At 45.7% G+C, this 18,655-nt stretch overlaps 1 protein-coding gene across 1 annotated transcript; it reads right to left on the bottom strand.

The window, feature by feature from the left end:
• Positions 1–80: 80 nt before the first annotated feature.
• Positions 81–13,894, bottom strand: PPP2CB (protein phosphatase 2 catalytic subunit beta). The gene is made up of 7 exons (XM_074905269.1): positions 13,618–13,894; positions 5,131–5,340; positions 4,704–4,877; positions 4,067–4,156; positions 2,398–2,559; positions 1,422–1,540; positions 81–812 (listed from the first exon to the last, which is right to left on the bottom strand). The coding sequence occupies exons 1-7, from the start codon at positions 13,717–13,719 to the stop codon at positions 740–742; spliced, it is 930 nt and encodes a 309-aa protein (XP_074761370.1). The 5' UTR covers positions 13,720–13,894; the 3' UTR covers positions 81–739.
• Positions 13,895–18,655: the final 4,761 nt, after the last annotated feature.

Below are 18,655 nucleotides of genomic sequence, written 5' to 3'. Positions count from 1 at the left end.
TCGGTAGGGCCGCGCCGCCCGCCCCGCCCCGGAGCCGCCCCCTCCGCCCTCCCCCCCGCCCCCAGCACAGCACCACGGCCTGGGGCTGACAATGGCAAGTTTATTGGTTCAGGTACAGCGAGGAGGATTTGCAAGCACTTCCAGGACAAATATACAGAGGGGTGAGGGAAAATAACAAAAAGAAAACAAAACCAAAACAAAAGGGGGAAAAAAAGGCAGGATCAACACAGATCGGGAATCGAGCTAGAAAGGGAACACTTTTTATCCGTGTTATGACAACGTACTCCCAAGCAGGAATTGCTTCCTTTCTCCAGTTAAGTCAATCGGTCTTTCAATAAAATAAAAGTGTGGTGGGGGAAGTAGTGTGCATTTCCCTCAAAAATAAACTCTAATTCATGCCAGTTAAACACGAGAACTAAAATTTTACAAAGGAGCATCAAAGGAGATGAAAGTGTTATTAGAGTTACCTTTTCCTCTCTGAACAGTCCAGAAGAAAAACAATGACTACAAATATAGCAGGCAAACTGACTGTTGGACTGATGGGTATAGGATATATATAGTGTTGTAAGGAATTCAGTCTCAAGTTGTGCTAAACGCTCTTCGTCCTCCGTATGGCACATTTTGGTCCATGATGGGGATTTTAAAGTTGAGACGAACCCTGATTTCTTACAGAAACGTGTAAATATTGTTGCTCTTTAAAATGCCAGGTGTACTTCCTTCTACAAAGGTTAGGAGAGGTTTATAGGAAGTAGTCTGGGGTACGACGGGTAACATGAGGCTCTCCACGACGAGGTGCTGGGTCAAACTGGAGGCTGCAGGAAAGAAAAAGAGATCGTTTTCCCCCCCTCCACAAGGTATTTCCCAGTGCCACAATAAATAGTAGACTTGCTCTCCTGTTGCTATTGCTTTACTCATCCCATCTGCTTCTAAATCAAATGTCCCAGGTCCCAAAACAAGCATCCCCGTGGGTGTTCAAACTCATCAGCTGCTCAAATGGTACACAGTGACCACCACCACTTCATCAGCCCATCACTCCTTTCACACGAGCTCAGCTGAGTGCAAAACTCAGACTCTCTCACCCATCTTCACAAAGCCTAAGGCTATCAAAAATGAAAATAAGTATGTAAATCAATCTGTCTTTACTCTCTCCATCAAGCTTGGGCAATAGAGGGATTAAGAAAATGCAGAAGTTCCAACTCTCCCGAGAGCCAGGAAGAGGAGATAATGCAGTACCCAAGAGAAGCTTTTAAGAGCTTAACTCACTACTTATTTTTAGATGCTCTTGCAGGTAGAGCACACAACGTTAATTCCAAAGTAGTTTGAGCTGGCTTTTCACGAAAGCAGGCCTTTGGAAAGGATCAGACATTCCTCACAATACAGTACAGCTAGGAAGAGAGAACAACCAGAGCCAGGTTACTCACAAGGAATATTTTAAAGTGTCATCTAGTTCCATGATAGCAGCCTGGTTCCCACAACGATAACAGTAATTGGGCGCACTGAAAATGGTAACCACATTTCGGTCATGGCACCAATTATAACCCTGCCAGAAAAAAAAACAACAAAAAAAAGTCTCTGTTAAACCTCAAACCTCAGACCATCTGAAGTTCCTCTTAAGGCCTGAAATGATTCAAGGCATTTGTGAAACTTCTTGTAGACTTCTTGTATTTCCAACTGACTGTGTTTTCTTTTAAAAGAAATACTCTTACCACAAGAACAAGCGGTAGTTACGTTGCAAAACCAGCTTCAACCACTCTACAGGGAGATCAGCCATTTGTCAGCCATGCATTTATCCATTTTTGTGTACAAATGGTGTATTGTACCACAAAGGAACCTCGAGATTTTCAGGTATGCCTTCAGCTTTCATCCACCACAAACAAGGATCTGTGTACTGGATGCAAGTGACTTCTGACACACAGTACTACAGGGATCAACTTGAACTAGATTTTAAAAATACATCTGCTCCATTGACCCACCTGGCATTTTTCCAGCAAGACATACAAGAACAGCTTATCGACAGCCAAAATTATGGCTTAATCCCTGTCACATCTGACTGCTGAGTATTACAGGACAGCCTGCTTAATGCAGCAGCAGCCTAAGTAGAGCAGTCAGTGTGTAAGGAGATTATTACATCCACAAATGGGGTGTGACAGGGTCCCTTTGGCAACTTACTTGGAGGAGGGGGGAGGAAAGGGCATAACACCCCCTTATTTACATCGCAGGTCAAAGCACATCATATTATGTTGCTAATTATGTGAAACAACCAAAGTCCCTCTTCGGTATTGTCCTGCATAACATCTGGTGTCAGCTCATGCAAACCCATGAGCAAAAGTCTCACAGAGGAGACAAGAATTGGCATCTATGTTTTGTTAGCCCCATCTAGCAGAGTGTTTGCCCTACCTCCATGACAAGCTGGTGAGCACGGGAGACCAGTGTGAGACCATTGGCATGGTTAAATGTTTCGGAAATATCCTGCCCAAACGTGTAGCCAGCACCACGTGGAGATATACCCCAGCCGCCACGGTCATCCGGATCCGACCATAACAGATCACACATAGGACCCTTGAAAAAGATTAAGTGTTCTTCATTAGATCACTAGCAAGATCATTATAAAAGGACACTTTAAAAATATATTTTATTTACAGAAAAAGGACTGCCAGCATGCCCTTCCCTGCACAAAGCACATGAGTTTATCTAACACAATACCGGCCAGTTACTCACTGTATCAATCAGCATCCTTCCCAAATAAATTAATATGTAAACAGTTGACTGAGAAAGGAGTCTATGTAACCAGAAAACCATTCCCACCTCCTCTTCCACACACACCGCCTACCATTTCATTTCAACTAGTCAGATACACAAAGGCATGGAGAGCAGATCCACATTTTTACTCCTGACTCAATATAATTAAAAAGGCCATGTGAGAAGGTATGCACATCCAAGGATACACAGTGGGTTCACTGGTGCAAGCCAAGCCGCAATAAATTAAAGAAAGGGAAACGACCCATAGGAGGCTATGAAGTGACTGTTCAGAGATTGATGTTAAGTCTTCAGCTGCCCTTCTGGCAGGGTATTAATCATTTAATTTCCTCTGCTAAATAGTCCATTGTTGGACTTCACATATTCCAAAATATCCCAGTGTACATCTTCTAACAATCACAAATGAAGCTCGATGACTTTTCTTGTTGAGCTACAAAGGGGCAGTAAAGACACTCTTGTATTTATCTAACCCTGCTGCTGTTTCCTACCCACCGACCGGACGGAGTTCTGCAGTAGGGATCACACTGCCTACATGTGGAGGTCCTCAGGACAGCCGGATTTCAGCACACAGGTATGCAGCACAGGACTGGGAAAACCCCAGAGCAACAATATAATCATTACACCTAACTACAGGTAGATGTCCCACCAGGTAGTCCCCCAATTCTCAGAGTAATTTACACAATTACACTTATTTCAGATTTTTGGAAGGCTTGAGCAGACCTTGCTGCATTCTTCTTCCTGTCACACCAAAGAGGTTGCAGGACAAGTGGTTCATCTTAATCAGGGAACATTCAAGTCCATTTGTAAGCCCCAATCACTCCAACATAGAAAAGCCATTTGCTGCCCTGGGAGCTCAGAAGATGGTTTCTTCAGTCTGATCTCAGGCCCTCAGGAAGTGATGAACAAGGTGACACCACAGAAGAAAGGACTGGCTGAGGAGGAAGGATGGTGACACAACATGGCTTCATGTGGTGGCTGTCTGTTCACAAGCAAGTCTCTTGATGAGACTGAAGGTAGTAAACACCCTCCCTTGCCAAATACTATTTTTTGAGTCAGTGTGACAGTCAAAAAAATTTCACGATTCTGGGGAAAACAGCTGTGAACACCCCATAGCTCTCCTTCTGTAGATTGCTGTAATCAAAGCATATTGACTTCTGTGTGTTTTGCCCAAATGTATTTTCATCTGCTCTAGCTTAGAAAGACAATAATCTGCTGTGTAACCATGTGTCTCTTTAAATGGATTACAATGTGAAATTGTATTTTCCACCAAGAGATATCTAAGTTTATGATGCATTTCCTTTCCTGTTACCTCATGTGGAACTTCCTGCAGGCGGTCCAGAGCCCTGATATGATCCAGTGTATCTATGGATGGAGAGAGGCCACCGTGGAGACAGAATATCTGTTCCAGAAAAAAAAAAAAAAAGCAATCCATTCAGTGCATATTGTTATGGGAAGAGTGATCTCAAAAATAGCTGGTTTTTAACTCTGTTACCATTCTTTTACTATTACAGCCATCTTACCCTCACAGCAGAGAAAACAACTTTAATTCCTGCAGAAGGAAACAAAACTGAAAGGCTACACCTTGCATACAGAGATCAGAACAAAGATACCACGCCTTCCATTTTAAGAATGTCCTGCCTCACAGCCACAACTCAGCTCACATCTGATGTATCACAAGGGGATCTCCACTCGTTGAGCAGTCATTTTGCACTGAACCATACATGTAATACCCTGCCATTCTTTCAGCAGCAGTATTGAAAGCCTTCCCATACCATCAACTTGTATTACCACCTCACTAAATTTTTCCCCAAACCCACAATAAGTACATGGGCTTTAAACAAATCCACATCACAAGCCATGAGAGCATCTCAGATTGTTCATTTAGAGGTCAGACAATACAGTCTATGTAATTCTGAAATGGAGTGGTTTCCTTATTCAAGGCTTACCTGGCCATCTACTAGAGCTGTAAGTGGAAGATAATCAAACAGATCTGTAAAATACTTCCAGACGTTGGCGTTGCCATACTTTCGCAGACATTCGTCATAAAAACCATACACTTGTGTAATTTGTCTGCTTTCATGATTGCCCCTCAGTATTGTAATGCGTTCTGGGTAACGCACCTATTGACAAAGAAAACTCTTCTTTAACACAAAAACTGTACCATCAATATGGAAAGAAATAGTAACACAGTATTTCAAAGAGCAGACAAGCATTCAGCTCTGTTATAGAATAGCACGTGTCCATTAACACATTTCAATTCACATCTGTCTAGCTCAAGCCAACAGCAGCATCAACGGGAGAAGCAGTTCTTTCAAAACACCTCAAAAGCACTGTTTTGCCCAAGGCTGCTGTAGAAAAGCTGTCAAACCATACCTTCAACGCTACTAGAAGAGTCACCGTTTCCACCGAGTAATAGCCTCTGTCCACGTAGTCTCCCATGAACAGGTAATTTGTGTCTGGCGATTTCCCACCAATTCTAAAGAGTTCCATAAGGTCGTGGAATTGACCGTGCACATCCCCACAGACGGTGACAGGGCAACGTACCTCTTGTACATTTGATTCTTTCGTAAGAATTTCTTTAGCCTAGCAAGAAAAATACATTTAGGACAAAAAGACAGGAAGCTCCTCCATAAGCAGGTGCAGATATTATGCCACTGGAAAGTCGATTTCACCCCAGTAGCTCAAGCTGACCGCTGGACAAACCATTTGTTGGGTAAGCAAAGATAAAGTGCATTTTACAAATCCTTGTGCATAAAGACAAGCAGATTTGCTACTGTGAGGCCAGGTCATTAAGATCTTATTGTACCACAAGCACTGACAAACAAATTCAAAGATGTAACTAAACAAGTTAATTCCCAGCCTCCCCTGAAATGAAGCGGTGCGAACTTCAAGACTTGCACTGGATATGACTTCCAACACCACCAGGGTTCACCCATGAATCCTGCGTTTCTTCCAAACATTTCTCAAGTGCAGACAAGATGAAGCACTACTCCAGTAAGTTTCTTCAGCATCATGGGCAGACATTATCTTCTAAAGCACAACTGACACACAGATTTTGAAGGATTTCTCCACGTATGTGTCCAGTAAAGCTCAGGTCTGTTCATCTCTGCTATGTGAGCTACAGCAGCACTCGGCAAAGTCAAGTGCTGTTCAGTTTCATAATACCTCAAAGCTTTTACCTCAAGAACCAACAGCTGTCCCCTCAGTACTGCAGGCCATTCTATGTCCTGTCAGCAAGAGCTCCATGTGAAACTCGTACAGAGATTAGTCAACACTCTTGTCATCTGCTGGAAGGGTAGAAGTTCCCGAGGAGATAGCACACACCACTCTGGCAACTATTATGGTTTTTTGAACAACTTTATTTGCAAAAGCACACATAAAGCTAGATATTATTTGATAGTCACACGACAGGAAAACTATGACCTCCTAGACTTCTGAGAGAAGCCAGCTGACTTACAAAGATGGACTTGCACACAGACTCCCTCCTGCCACGTTGTAGTCCAACTACTGTTTCAGTTGCTCAGCAGATTGCTCTCAATCCCACGCAGCCATGTGGACCCACTCACGTTGCCACCTTCACTGGCAGCACAGCACCAGCCTGGAACAACTCTTCTGTCAGCACTGACAGCTACTCCTCACTGCCTTCCTCCTCTGGGATCCCTCAGGCTTCCCGCCTCACTGCACACCCATAAACCTCAAGTGCTCTCCCAAGACCAGGATTTCGCAGCAGTGGGTCCGTGCCATGGAAACGGCACTAAAAACAGCGTGTTTGTTCTGTATTGACAAAGCCAGCTCATCGTGTGATTGCTGAGCAGTGATGATGTTAAGAAAGGCTGCACATGATGAAGCAGCTCATCGGGCAGAAATGCTGGGCAACCAGTACGGCACCAGATGAGCCAAGACGTGTTACTCTGCCAAACAATAACCAACGCGAGTGCCAGTGCCGGGGGTTGATGGGGCTGCCCCAGCTCTCCTGAGGTACTGGGCCTTCAGAATACAGTGTGGCAAGTACAAGATGACTGGAGCTGTATGTCAGGAAAGGGAACCTTCTCTGCACACTCCCAGAACACATGGAACTAATAAATCCATTTCCCTTGCAGTAGGGCAGATTTCTTCTTGTTTAAACTACTGAGGAAAAAAAGTACTCCTAAGCTTCACTTTACTAACCTGGCACACAACATCACTGCATATGCAAGAGGCACTTCTCTCACCCAGGGCACTTTTTGCTTGCCAGATTTCCAATCCTCTTCCAAGCACAACAGTTTAACAACTTCTAAAGGCAGGTCACATACAACTGGAAAAGCAAAATCAGAAGCAATTTAAACATATGGAACCACAACCAGCTTCCCTGGCTGTACCCAGCTGGCAACAAAATGACCACAGATGGAGAGATGGCATCCCTGTATTTAGTTATCTCTTCCTCTACACCCAGCAGTTCCTCTGCTAATTACAGCCATGTAACATAGCCTATCTGCATTACCCTCTTATCGTTATCAAATATCACATTTGTTTTGCTACCTCCAGCTCATCAGCTGATGCAGGTCAGTGCTCCAGGCACATCTGAGGCACAGAGAACACCCACAGACAGGCTTGGTCCATACTGAACGAAAGGGATTAAAGATCATCAGTACTGAAGAGTCACCAGCAGGCAACAATCTGGTTATTCATCACCATGTCCCTCAGCTCAGGATGATGTAGCTCCCACCTGCTGCTATCAGAAAGAAGATGCTTACCAAGGACACCCTTGGTGGGCTCCCAGAGGACACCTGTCTTCAGATTTAAATGTTAGTTGCTTTGCCTCTTTTAGGGAAAGCACATATTCTGAAAGGATAACTAAAATCCAAGCAGTCAAGAGCTTGGACAGCATGCAGCATGGCCCTTGCACAGTACATAACCCAAGGGATGCGACCCTGATCCTCAAAGACACATCCTGCACATGGACTCAATGACATAAGGTCTACCTTGCAGTTCTAAACTGACTGGAAACTGTTGGATGTGTTGTGTCTGAGTGCAAATAGTAGTACTCTTAATCTTGTTCAAGAACCTTTAAAAGCATCTATAGCACCTTTTGAGAGCTTCTGTCCTCTGTGAGACACAAATATAAAACACATCCACAAAACCACTGCTCAGTGTGTTCTGACTATTGCTCAAAGCAACAGACAGTGTTTTGATGTAAACTGGAGACAACCTTAACCACGAAAGGTGTGAGGTATTTTCTGCCTTTTTGTATCACACATACTGCTCCCTTCCCAGATGCATAACAAGAAATACATTTATTTCAAGCCTATGGGGAAAAGATGCAGGACACTACAGATACGATACACACACCTACCAGTGTCTCAATCACATCAGCACTCTCCACCTCTCTGATCTGCCCAGAAAATGCATGCACCCATCCTGAGAATACGTACGGGTAAATCAGCACAGGCAACAGAGAAGAGCTCCTTTTGCACAGTAACAGGGCAAACACACTCACATTAAATGTGTCCTAGGAAGGTGGGTGAGCCTGAGCCCTGAAATTGTGGTACTAGGAGAATCTAGAAGTTTCCCCTCATGAGAAACGAGGAGCTAGCTGCTGAATAACAGCAGCTTCTTAAGCTGCCTACCAGCTGTTACTATGTAGCCTATTTTAGCTTACTATGTAGCCAAACATATATGCACATTAACAGATTAAGTATGTCCTTTTAACACTGCGGAGCTGATCCAAATCAGGCTTGGGAGCTGAGCTCAACTGGTCACAGACGTTTGCCCTCACACATGACTTTCTAAATGCAGAACAAGACCTTTAAAATAATTAAATCCACCCAGAAAAGCAACAACTAACCAGTGCACTCTGCTTGTGTATTTCACTGTGCAGAGCTAATGCTAAAGCCAAATGACTTAAAATTTTAAAAAGCACCATTACATAGCAAGGATAAAAAACCCTGATGCAAGTAGGCTGCCCTGCATTATCATCATTTACTTACTTAAGAAGGCTGTTAAATAACTATGACTTGAAGTCATATTTTAGCTACCTCTGTTTTCAGAAAACAGTGACTGACGTTATCAGCTTCTTAAGCACGTGTCCCAATTGTTTTGGATGAAACCATATCCAGGTCAGAATAAACAGAAGCAGCTTTTAGGTATTTTTATTAAATAAACCTCCATTAAGCACAATAGTTACCATGACTGTGCTCAAAATTATTTTTAAGAGTAGACTATTTGTTGACTGTGAGCTCATCCATCATCTCAACTCCCCTCTCTTTCCCAGTTTTAGATTCTGTAGACTGCTACACAAGCTTGTCTGCTGTCCAGTCCTCAAGCTTCATGGAGAGGCTGGAGAATGCACATCACACTAATTTACTGCGTTATTCCTGCAAGAGGAAACCAAACGGTCTCGGGGCTTGAACACAACCCATTAATGTCCTGCTCCGAAACCTAAGATGCTAGACTGGCTTTGAGACTACTGTCAGGATCACCAGGAGACTAATCCCTCTGTGTGAGACTTAAACAAATCCACATCAACTATTATGCTGTTCAGATTTGTCTATGACAATTGTGTAGGCTGATTCCATGGGTGAGAGGATTACAATCCAACCAGGAGGCCGATTTTCAGCATTGTGCTTTCTCTAGACAAAGCCAAAGACCCCAAGCACCTGCTTTGCATACAAGATCTTTTGAGAGCACGGAAACTCAACTCCTTCTGGAAGATACATTTACTTCACAAGCTCAGTGTGACCCATAGAGGCTCTTACTTTGGGAATCAGAGAAGCCAGCCATGAAGTTTGATCTAGACTCAAATGAATTGTCATTCCATCAACTGCGACACACCAAACTACTATGTCAACAAGTGTGCTGAGCATATTAAAACCTCAAGGAGCTTGACCTAAACAAGAACCAGTTTTATTATCCCCAAATGAGATGGAAGCCAGAAGGATGCAGCTGTCTTGCCCTTCAGCAACAAGGCAGCAGAGGACACTCTGGAGCCTCAAGAGTGACAGAGGGTGTCAAGGTGCACACGTGCTCCTAGAGGTACCTGGGCCAGCATATCCCAGGATGAGTGTCATCACTGGAGAGATGAAATATTCCTGGACACAACTGAACACAACATTTGGAACTTTATGGTTTGAATAGCAGCCAGAATGCTACTTGGCTCCATCACTCATATTAATGTCACCAATTAGTGCAGAAGAGCTTGCTAACTCATTCTCCTAAAATTATTCTTAGGTGAAATGATCTTGGAGGGCAGAAGCACCATAGGTACATGCCAGTAACAGCAATATTTCCTACAGCATCAACTGGCTCCTAGTGCTTAGTTTGAAGAGTCAGTTTACAATTACCATCCAATAACTGTACAAGAAATACAAGTCTTCATTAGCGATTAGAATCCTTCTCCTCCCACCACTTCATAACACAAAGATCTCAAGCTGCTCACAGCAACAAGACTGTAACCCTTCTTACACATCCAAAGAACAAGGATAGAAAAAAGAAGCTACAAAAAGAAAGAGAGATTGTTATATGGATGGTTGCTTGGCTATGTTAATTTAAGAGACAGCCTTTTACTTGCCTTCTTTCATACCCCACTTTTCTACCTCAATAGAAAAACCTTTTCCCTGGGATAAGTAGGATGGCTCTCAACTCCCTCATCCATGCCAGAATTCATTTGCTGACCTGACTTGAGCTTTAAAACCTAAGTATTCAGAGATTTCCATGTCCGAACACGGAAGTGCTTCCTATTAAATGAATCCTGGCCTTTTAACCTGACTTCAACTGTCCAAAACACAGGTTACAACCTGTGCAAGTTCAAAGGCAGTTCGATACAGCCAGCACTACCTTGCTATCCATATCCAAGTTAACAATTTCAAAGCTAGCACCAGCACAGAAAGTTGCCACGGCACCTCCGATGAAGTGCAGACATAACCCAAGGCATAACTCCGTAGATTTTTCACTGCCTATTTAATTAGGGCCGAAAAATATTTTAACAACCTTCTGCCATAGAGTCTAAGACCACGATGTTAAGAGAAGTAGTATGAGATGCAAGACATCCGACACATTTTCCCAACATGTTGGAACATTTTCCATGTCTACAAGCTCCAGCAGTGATCATATTGTTTGTCCTTCTATTATCCTTTAAATGTCTGCATGATTTTAGCTAGATTTCATTTTAAAGACCAGCAGAACAGGAAACAGGTGTTCTCATGTTGTCTTGAGATGACATCTTGATTAACTGCATGAAGAATACGAGACTGATTAGCTGCCAAAATGATGTCGTAACTGGGCAGGTGAAGACAAAATGTGATTTTTGCAGGTGCAAATTTTAAGAACTTTCAGAGTACAGAATAATTTGATATACCCTCACCAACCCTAGCTATGTCCAGTCTTTCCCTCATTACTGTCCATTATGCCAGCAGTTCAAAACAAGAGTGACCCACATAGGCAAGTCTGGCATATCCTTCCCCCCCCACCATTTTGCTTTAAACTTTTTTATTTTACTACCAAACTCTCCTACAAAGGTAAACCTGATGCAAGAGGTACTATTGTGATTGGCCTCTTAAAAATTAGTCACACAAAAGGGAGTGATAAGAAGCAAGACAAGGTTGGTAATGGTTTCTCAAAGTATTATCTATCCCAAGGAAACAAACTAAACCAGCTTTCTGGCAGGGCTGCTTCACACCAAAAGCAAGCCTGCACACCCAAAATTTTTTGTAAAGCTCCTTTCCACTACCAGCTGGATGATACAACCACCCCCCAAAAATGTAAGAATAAGCCAAGTAAGAGCATTGCAGAGTATTTACTTTATACCCAAGCTGTTTCCATCAGTCACCAGCACCCTTGAAGGAGGTGCTGTGATAGATGACATTTGATTCACACTATGCACCACTGGTTCAGGGCTCCTACCTGCAATCAGATGACAAAGACCCTCTTCACCTCCAGCTGCAACCCATGTGCTGAGCTGCCACTCTATTTACTGTGTGATCCCTGACATACAGCCACAATCTGCTTGCGTTGTCCTCCAGCTTCTCAAATCACAGCAGCCACAGCTCCTTAATTAACAACGCAGCCAGAGAAGGGAAATTGTTACAGAAACAGCTTGCTGGTTAGAACAGTAGTTCCCAACCAGCAACGCTTGGAGTAGGGCACAGATCACCCTAATACATTTTTTCAGTCTTATTAGCTAGGCCTCATGCAAGAGACAGCACAGCCACAAGAAACCCTTACTCACTCTTCAAGATGTATCTACTCTTCAAAACCACTATTGCTGCTTCCTGCTGCAGCACCAAACCGCCTCACCATGCTCCCTTGGAACTGATGGAGCTCTGGAGAAAAGAGTTATGAAACAAATGGACAGCACCAGTACGGAATGATAAAGAGGGAATGTAAACAGAGGCTGGGTGGGAGCTAGTTAAATGCCAGGACCCCTGGTGAAAGCATCTGCCAGGAAGCCAGAACCTGGAGTCCTGCACAGTCTCTGCCTGTAGCAATCAAACAAATGGCTCCTACCTTTCCAATGAGCACCCTGGCACATTATGAGGCTGCAGTGCTGCCCCTCTCTACTGTTCAGATCTTATCACTCCAGTAGTCTACCAAGGATCCGCTAGAAGGAAATAGTTGCGTCTTCTGAAGTTGGCCTTGAGATGTTTAGTCACTGGCCAAAATGTGTTGCCATGAACAGGCATCAAAAACCACATTCCAGTTCTGAGAGAACTGAGCGAGACAAAGGTAATAATATGATGGCGCCAAGTTCACCATTAGCAACATGATGCTAAAGGGAACACCAAACTAACTACTCTACCCTTGGTGCCCGATAATTATCAGTTCATCCAGGCAAGGAAGCTGAGAGCTTCTCTGTACCACCTGATGCACAGCAATGGTCTCTGCTGGTCACTGAGATAAGAAGCAAACAGAAATAATAATCTTTGTTGCTACATTTGTTATCACTTGAATTCTTTAACTATCACAGCTTGCCAAGTCCAAAGAAATTCCTAACTTAATCAAAGATTGCAGTACTGTGAGTGTGTTCACACAGAGGTATTTAACGTCTAAGGCAAAATCCAACACAGGTCTAAAGACTGGGTCTCCTGATGGGGAAGGAAAAAAAAAAGGGGCGGCGGGGGGCTCTTGACAGTCTATGCTAAACAAGTCCAAACAAGAATTTGCCAAAGGACTGTCCAAACCACAGGCCGAAATAGCAGATGGTGTCCCTTATCCAACCATTTCTCATTCTATTTTAGTCTCCCTCAGCAGGTTGTAAGCCTCTGTTTAGGTCGGCTGTACAGCTTATGTATTATCCCCCTCTGCTTTTCTAGATTACACACCGGATGTCAGAAGGTTGCCCCTTTGATGTAGGGTTGACTTTTTAGTACGTGGCTACTACACATTATGAGAGACAAGGGAGAAGTACAGTGTGAGGTCCCTGAAAGTCAGAACACATTTCTCACTGCACACACCATCCCTGAGCCTCCCCGGCAACTTAGACAAACTTAAAAGGTAAAAACCATACTATCAAGGGCAGTCTGGCGTGGAAAAAAATCCTATAACCGTGGCATTTTTGACGTCAGAATTATACCGTCACTGAATACAAGCGGAGTGCCAACCCAGATACACTGCAGGCAGCATGGTGGTCTCGCAGCGAGCGAAGCGAGGAGAAGCAAGCCTGTTTCCCCCTCACCGCACCCCACGCACTCCCACTGCCATTTTCGGGGCGCTTTGCCCGGCGCTCCCCAGCAGCGGGGCCGAGGGATCGCAAGCCCCGAGCCCGAGCCAAACCAACCCAGCTTACAGCGCTGCCGGTCAGGGAGCGCTCAGGGACCCAGGCGCGCAGGGACGAGGCGTGGCTGGGCCGGGCCCAGCCCAGGGCGGGCCCCCGGGTCCCGCACTCACCTTCTCGCAGAGGCTGCGGACCTGGCTCTCGCTCAGCTGCCGGCACTCGTTCAGCTGCTCGATCCACTGGTCCAGCTCCTTGGCGAAGCCTTTCTCCTCCATGGCGCCGGCGCTCCCCGCCGGGCCGGGCCGGGGGCCGGGCAGGGCAGGGCAGGGCCCCGCCGACGCTCGGGACCCGCAAGGCCCGGGCCCGCCTAACGGTGGCGGCGCAACAACCGGGGCGCGCGGCCTGCTCCTGCTCCGCGTAATGGCGGCCCGCCCCCACCCCGGCACGCCCCCCGACACCGCGCTCTGCGCACTTCCGGCCACACCCACCAGCGTGGACCGCGCGCAACTTCCGCGAGAGAGCCACGCCTCCCCCGTGGCCCCGCCCCTCGCCGTCACGGTTGCAGCCGGCCGCCCGCCCCGCTCCCGTGAAGCGGGGAACGAGGGAGGGGTGGCTGGGCCCCGTGCCCGTCGGGTGGCGGCAGGGGCCTAACGGGGAGCGGGCCGGAGTGCGGCCCGCCACCTCTCGCCGCCTCTCGGCTTTGGCGTGAGGAGGCGGGGGGAGGTTGGGCGCGCAGCCAGCTCCGGTGGGCCTTGCTTGTGGTAAAACCCGGCTGCCGGCAGCGTGGGGGGCCGGTGTCGTTCGCGCTCTGCCGGGGACAGGCTGCGGGCGAGGCCGGAGCCACCGGCCGGAGACTGGCCCGGAGATGTGTGTGGGGAAAAGGTGAACTCATCATCAGGACGGCCCCTGCCCCATCGCCGCGAAGCCTTTCTCCGCTCGCTACCTGTGACTGCTCTGTTGTCACCGGGATTGACGTGCACGCCTATTTATGATACACTGTGTCTTGCTGCTGCTGTTTGGCAGGCGGCGGTCACTCAGTTCCACCCACAGCCGGTGCAAACTATGTGCATGATTTTAAGTCGCACTGAAATCCTGAAAGCACGCTGCCAGGATGGCTGTGGTCTCCTGTGCAGGCACCTCTTGCTCTGAGAAGGAAAACTTAAAACTTAAGGGTACTGTGGCAGGCACCCCTTGAGTTGAAGCAGGCCTGAGATGGCTGCCACCCTTTGCTGCCCAATTCAAATTAAGGTTTTTATCCAAGGTTGGGGCTTCCAACAATCTATCTGCTAATTTGCACGAGAGTACTCACCTGACTTTAAAGTTGTGGCAGCATTTTGGGTGAATTTTTCTTCATTTTTCCCTTCTGCCAGGACATTTAAGGCACCAGCTCCATTGCCAGCCCCAGCGATTGCCACTTGGTTAAGAGCTCACTGTGAGGTGGGCTACCCAGGGAGGGCCCTGACACTGGACGCACTCTATCCATTTTATACGAGAGCAATTAAAAATAGAGCACAAGTACCATCACCTACGAAATTCAGCATGTTATTATTTAACATAAACAATAAAAATTAATGTATTTGCTTACAGTCTGGTCTCAATTCATCTCACGGTCAGTCCTAAATTGCAACTGACCTGCAAACATTTCTATCTACTGCAGCATACCCAGCTCTTTATTTGATCTGCAAGTTTTGACTTGCTTTAGTGTCTCCTCTATACTAGTATGTAATTGTAATGTATAGTGATAACTGTGTACTAACTCTGGTTATGATGTTGCTAAGGTCTGGTGCACTAGGTACGCTCAAGTTCCAAGTGCCTGGCCCAGGCAGTGACAACCGGGATTTTAGGAGGTCACCAGTGGGAAACTTTTCTGGGATTTTTAACAGAATAAGTGAAGTCCCTATGGTGGTTTTTTCATGTCAGATGGAAAAGCTGAGAATCGCTGAGGACCTGCAAGGCTGTGTGGGTGTTCTTCTACTGGGAACGCCAAAGCTGGTGACAGTTTCCTTAATCCCCGATGGGTAAAGCAGCTGGACTTGTGGACTTCACCCTGACATGAAGGAGAAAATTCAAGGGTTCAAAACATCACATCCCTGAAGTAAACTTTCCAGCTAAAAGTACATTTAGCAAAGTAAAAGGGAGAAATATATGTAAAAAAATACGATTTTGTAGCTACTCCTAAAGACTGTTCATCTTTTGCCATTTCAGTACCCAGAAAAGATGCCTGCCAGGAATCATTTGCATACACCTGGATGTTTTATTTGCTCATTTGTTTCCAGCAGGTTATTTTTTAACCAAATTGCCCATGTTTGTGGCACTGCAGCAGAGAACTTAATGGGGTAAGGCAAAACCTCCAGTGAGGCAGTGGACAATAAATCTTTCCACCCGAGAGCTTCCCAAGGGCAGCACGCACCATGTGCCTCCAAGAGCCTAAGGCAGACCAATACTTGCCATAAAAATCATCCTATGGCTTCTCCAAAATGACCAAATAAAGTGCATATTGGGTCTCAGGAGGTTATGGTGCAGTGTTAAAACAAATGCTGAGCAGCTTTTATTTATGTCTTTCAAGTTTTTAAAGTTTCCTCATTATTTAATACAAGGAAACAAAATCAGAAAGAATGCCGTGTGTTAACATGGAAGTCTCACATCACTCCTGCTGGGAGAAATGCCATATTCCCCAAGGCTTGCAGCAAAATCAGAGCTGTTAGCAAGACAGTTAAGCTAGTTAGTTACATACTTGCTAATAAGTCTATTATTATCCTAAGTTTTAGATTGGCAGCAACTTTCCTGTAACTACTTGACAACCCCTTTCTATCCCAGTATGTGGAAACATATGTTTACGTATCCATGTATGCATACACTTTGGTGATGTTTTACTGGTTCCTTACCACCATTAAAATGTTTAATAGGAAAAGCCCCACTAGAAAGCTTGAATAGATATATTTCTCTTGGCTTCTTATCAGGAACTAAAGAGGTTTCTTAGGTATTGGTCCAAGATGGCGGGTCCTCTCCCCGCTGTCAGCAAAGGACCAGCAAAACCTCACACCTATGGCTGTTGCAGCCTGAACCAGGATAGTCCTCGGAGCAACCCAACAGACTGAGAGGAAGTGCATCTTAGCTCCTCGGCAGGAAAGAGAGGAGTTTGAGGTTGCATGCTGGGGTCTGAGACTTACCGATCCCTCCTTGGCCACCGGGCAGGTCAGCTGCCACGGTCCCCCTTATTTTGCAGTGGTGAATTTTCCTCCAGTTCCTCAGCTTTTGGTGGATGGGCAGTGAGGGGATAGAGCGCCCTTCCCTGGCACAGACAAACTTCATGTGCTCAGTGGTCTGACTCATTCTCACAATACGAGCCATTTTCCCCACATCTTTCCTGGCAGCTGACTTTAAACATCCAAGCAATCCCATAAACCAGCTGTGGCTGTGGTCTAGTTGGCTACTGGAGATGGTCAACGCACTTGTTCTTCACAAGGTCTCTCAAATGATCTTTCAGTAACGAGAAGGAAGCCGTTTGCTCTTGGCAGTGAAGTATCTTGGGGAGAAGTGATAAATCAAACCACAATAAGCTCCAAAATCTTTCTGACCCTACTTTTTTTGCTATTGAATATTTTAGGAAGCGAACCATTTCACACATCACGACTACCTCAACGTGAGTCTCAACAGCTTCAGGATTTATGGTGGCCTTACTAACGCTGCCTTTCTTCACCCAGTGCATTCTCATCAGCAATCAAAAGGGTGCTTACACCTTCCTCCTGCAAAATCTGATAATACTCGTTCAGGGTCTCAAAATGCTCCCTACATGTCACCATTAAGGATCTGCAGCTTCCTGAGATCTGCAGGGTGGGCTTCTTCCAGCATTCCTCCCAGGCAGCAAATACCGGGATGTGAAATCAGAATTTTCTTGGGTGTGACTTTCATAACAGCACAACACCGGGGCTTGGCATTTCTTATCCATCCTGTTATGGGGGTTCCCAGTTTTAAGCTGACAGATCTCACTGGGTTTGGACAGGGCCTCCTGTTCGAGTTCAGAGAGAAGCTGTCTCTTTTCCTCCTCATCAGCCTTTTTAGAAGACGTCCTTCTATCTTTCCCAAAAAGGCTTTTAGCCACCTCAAAAAATATATGCTGTGGGCCAAAGAATGACACCCTCAGGGCTGTGGATGCCAAGTCTTGGTGAAGGTTGCCTTTTGCAGAAAGCATTTCTGTTAGGAGCTGCAGCAGGCAGCAGCTCTGGCCCCTGATTTTTGGGGGACACCAGGCTCCCACCTCCCTCTGTCCAGAAACAGGGAATTTGCTTGGGATGCTGGGTGGCTTTTTTCCTTTTTTTTTTTTTTTTTATCATTTGCTCTGAGATTCCCCTGGCGTGACAGCCCCTGGCCCCTGGCGCTTTCCAGTGTTGAGTGAGTATATTTTTACCACCTTCTCTAAAATCTAGTAATTTCTGTGGTAAACCTGAAAAGTCAATGCTGATGAAAGTGGCATAAAAGGCCGCAAAAAATAGATAAATGCTGGCTCTGTAACATTAAACCACTTACTGGGTACCCTTGCTTTCTTATTTTTGTGATTTTTTCCACTGAAACTTGGTCTTCTAGGGTGTGATACAAACCACAAGGGAACCCAAATCAGAAATAATTACTTACTGCCACCACTGCCTATGGAATACATTGCCTGGTCTTATCCACTGCTTCCCAAAGAGTAATGTATGCCTAATAGTACACCTGCATTTTAGAGAGGAAAAATCACCCCGTGAAAAAAAAAAAAAAATCAGCAAAGTCCTTTCTTTTGTCAGCAGCTGAGGGTGCACAAACCAGGACATGTCCTCAGACTAGAATCACCACACAGCTTCTAGTAGCCACCCTTGTGTGGAGGCATAAAACCCATGAAGAAAAAAGGAGCTACTTGAATTTCCTTTTTTTTTTTTTTTTTTTCTTCCCTATTTGGGCCCATCCAAATTTCCCCTGATGCAACTTTTACTGCAGGGAAGTTAATCCACCCTGGAAAATAACAGCTCCTGGTGGCACTGTGCCCATCTCCATGGGTGGAGAGGTTGCCAGATGGATCTCAGATGGTCCCAGTGTGACCTGCTCTGGGTGCCCCCTGAAGAGCACCTGACCCCCTGGGAGGGTGCAGGGGAGCACCAGGGTGCCCAGGGGTGCAAGGATGAGGACCTACCTGCCCCGGCATGCACCCCCACTGTCCCTTTTCCCCTGACACCCACC

The sequence above is a fragment of the Athene noctua genome, chromosome 4, assembly GCF_965140245.1.
Source record: "Athene noctua chromosome 4, bAthNoc1.hap1.1, whole genome shotgun sequence".
Lineage (NCBI taxonomy): Eukaryota > Metazoa > Chordata > Aves > Strigiformes > Strigidae > Athene > Athene noctua.
Note: the sequence above shows the minus strand (reverse complement) of the source record. Positions and strands in the feature narration are given on the sequence as shown.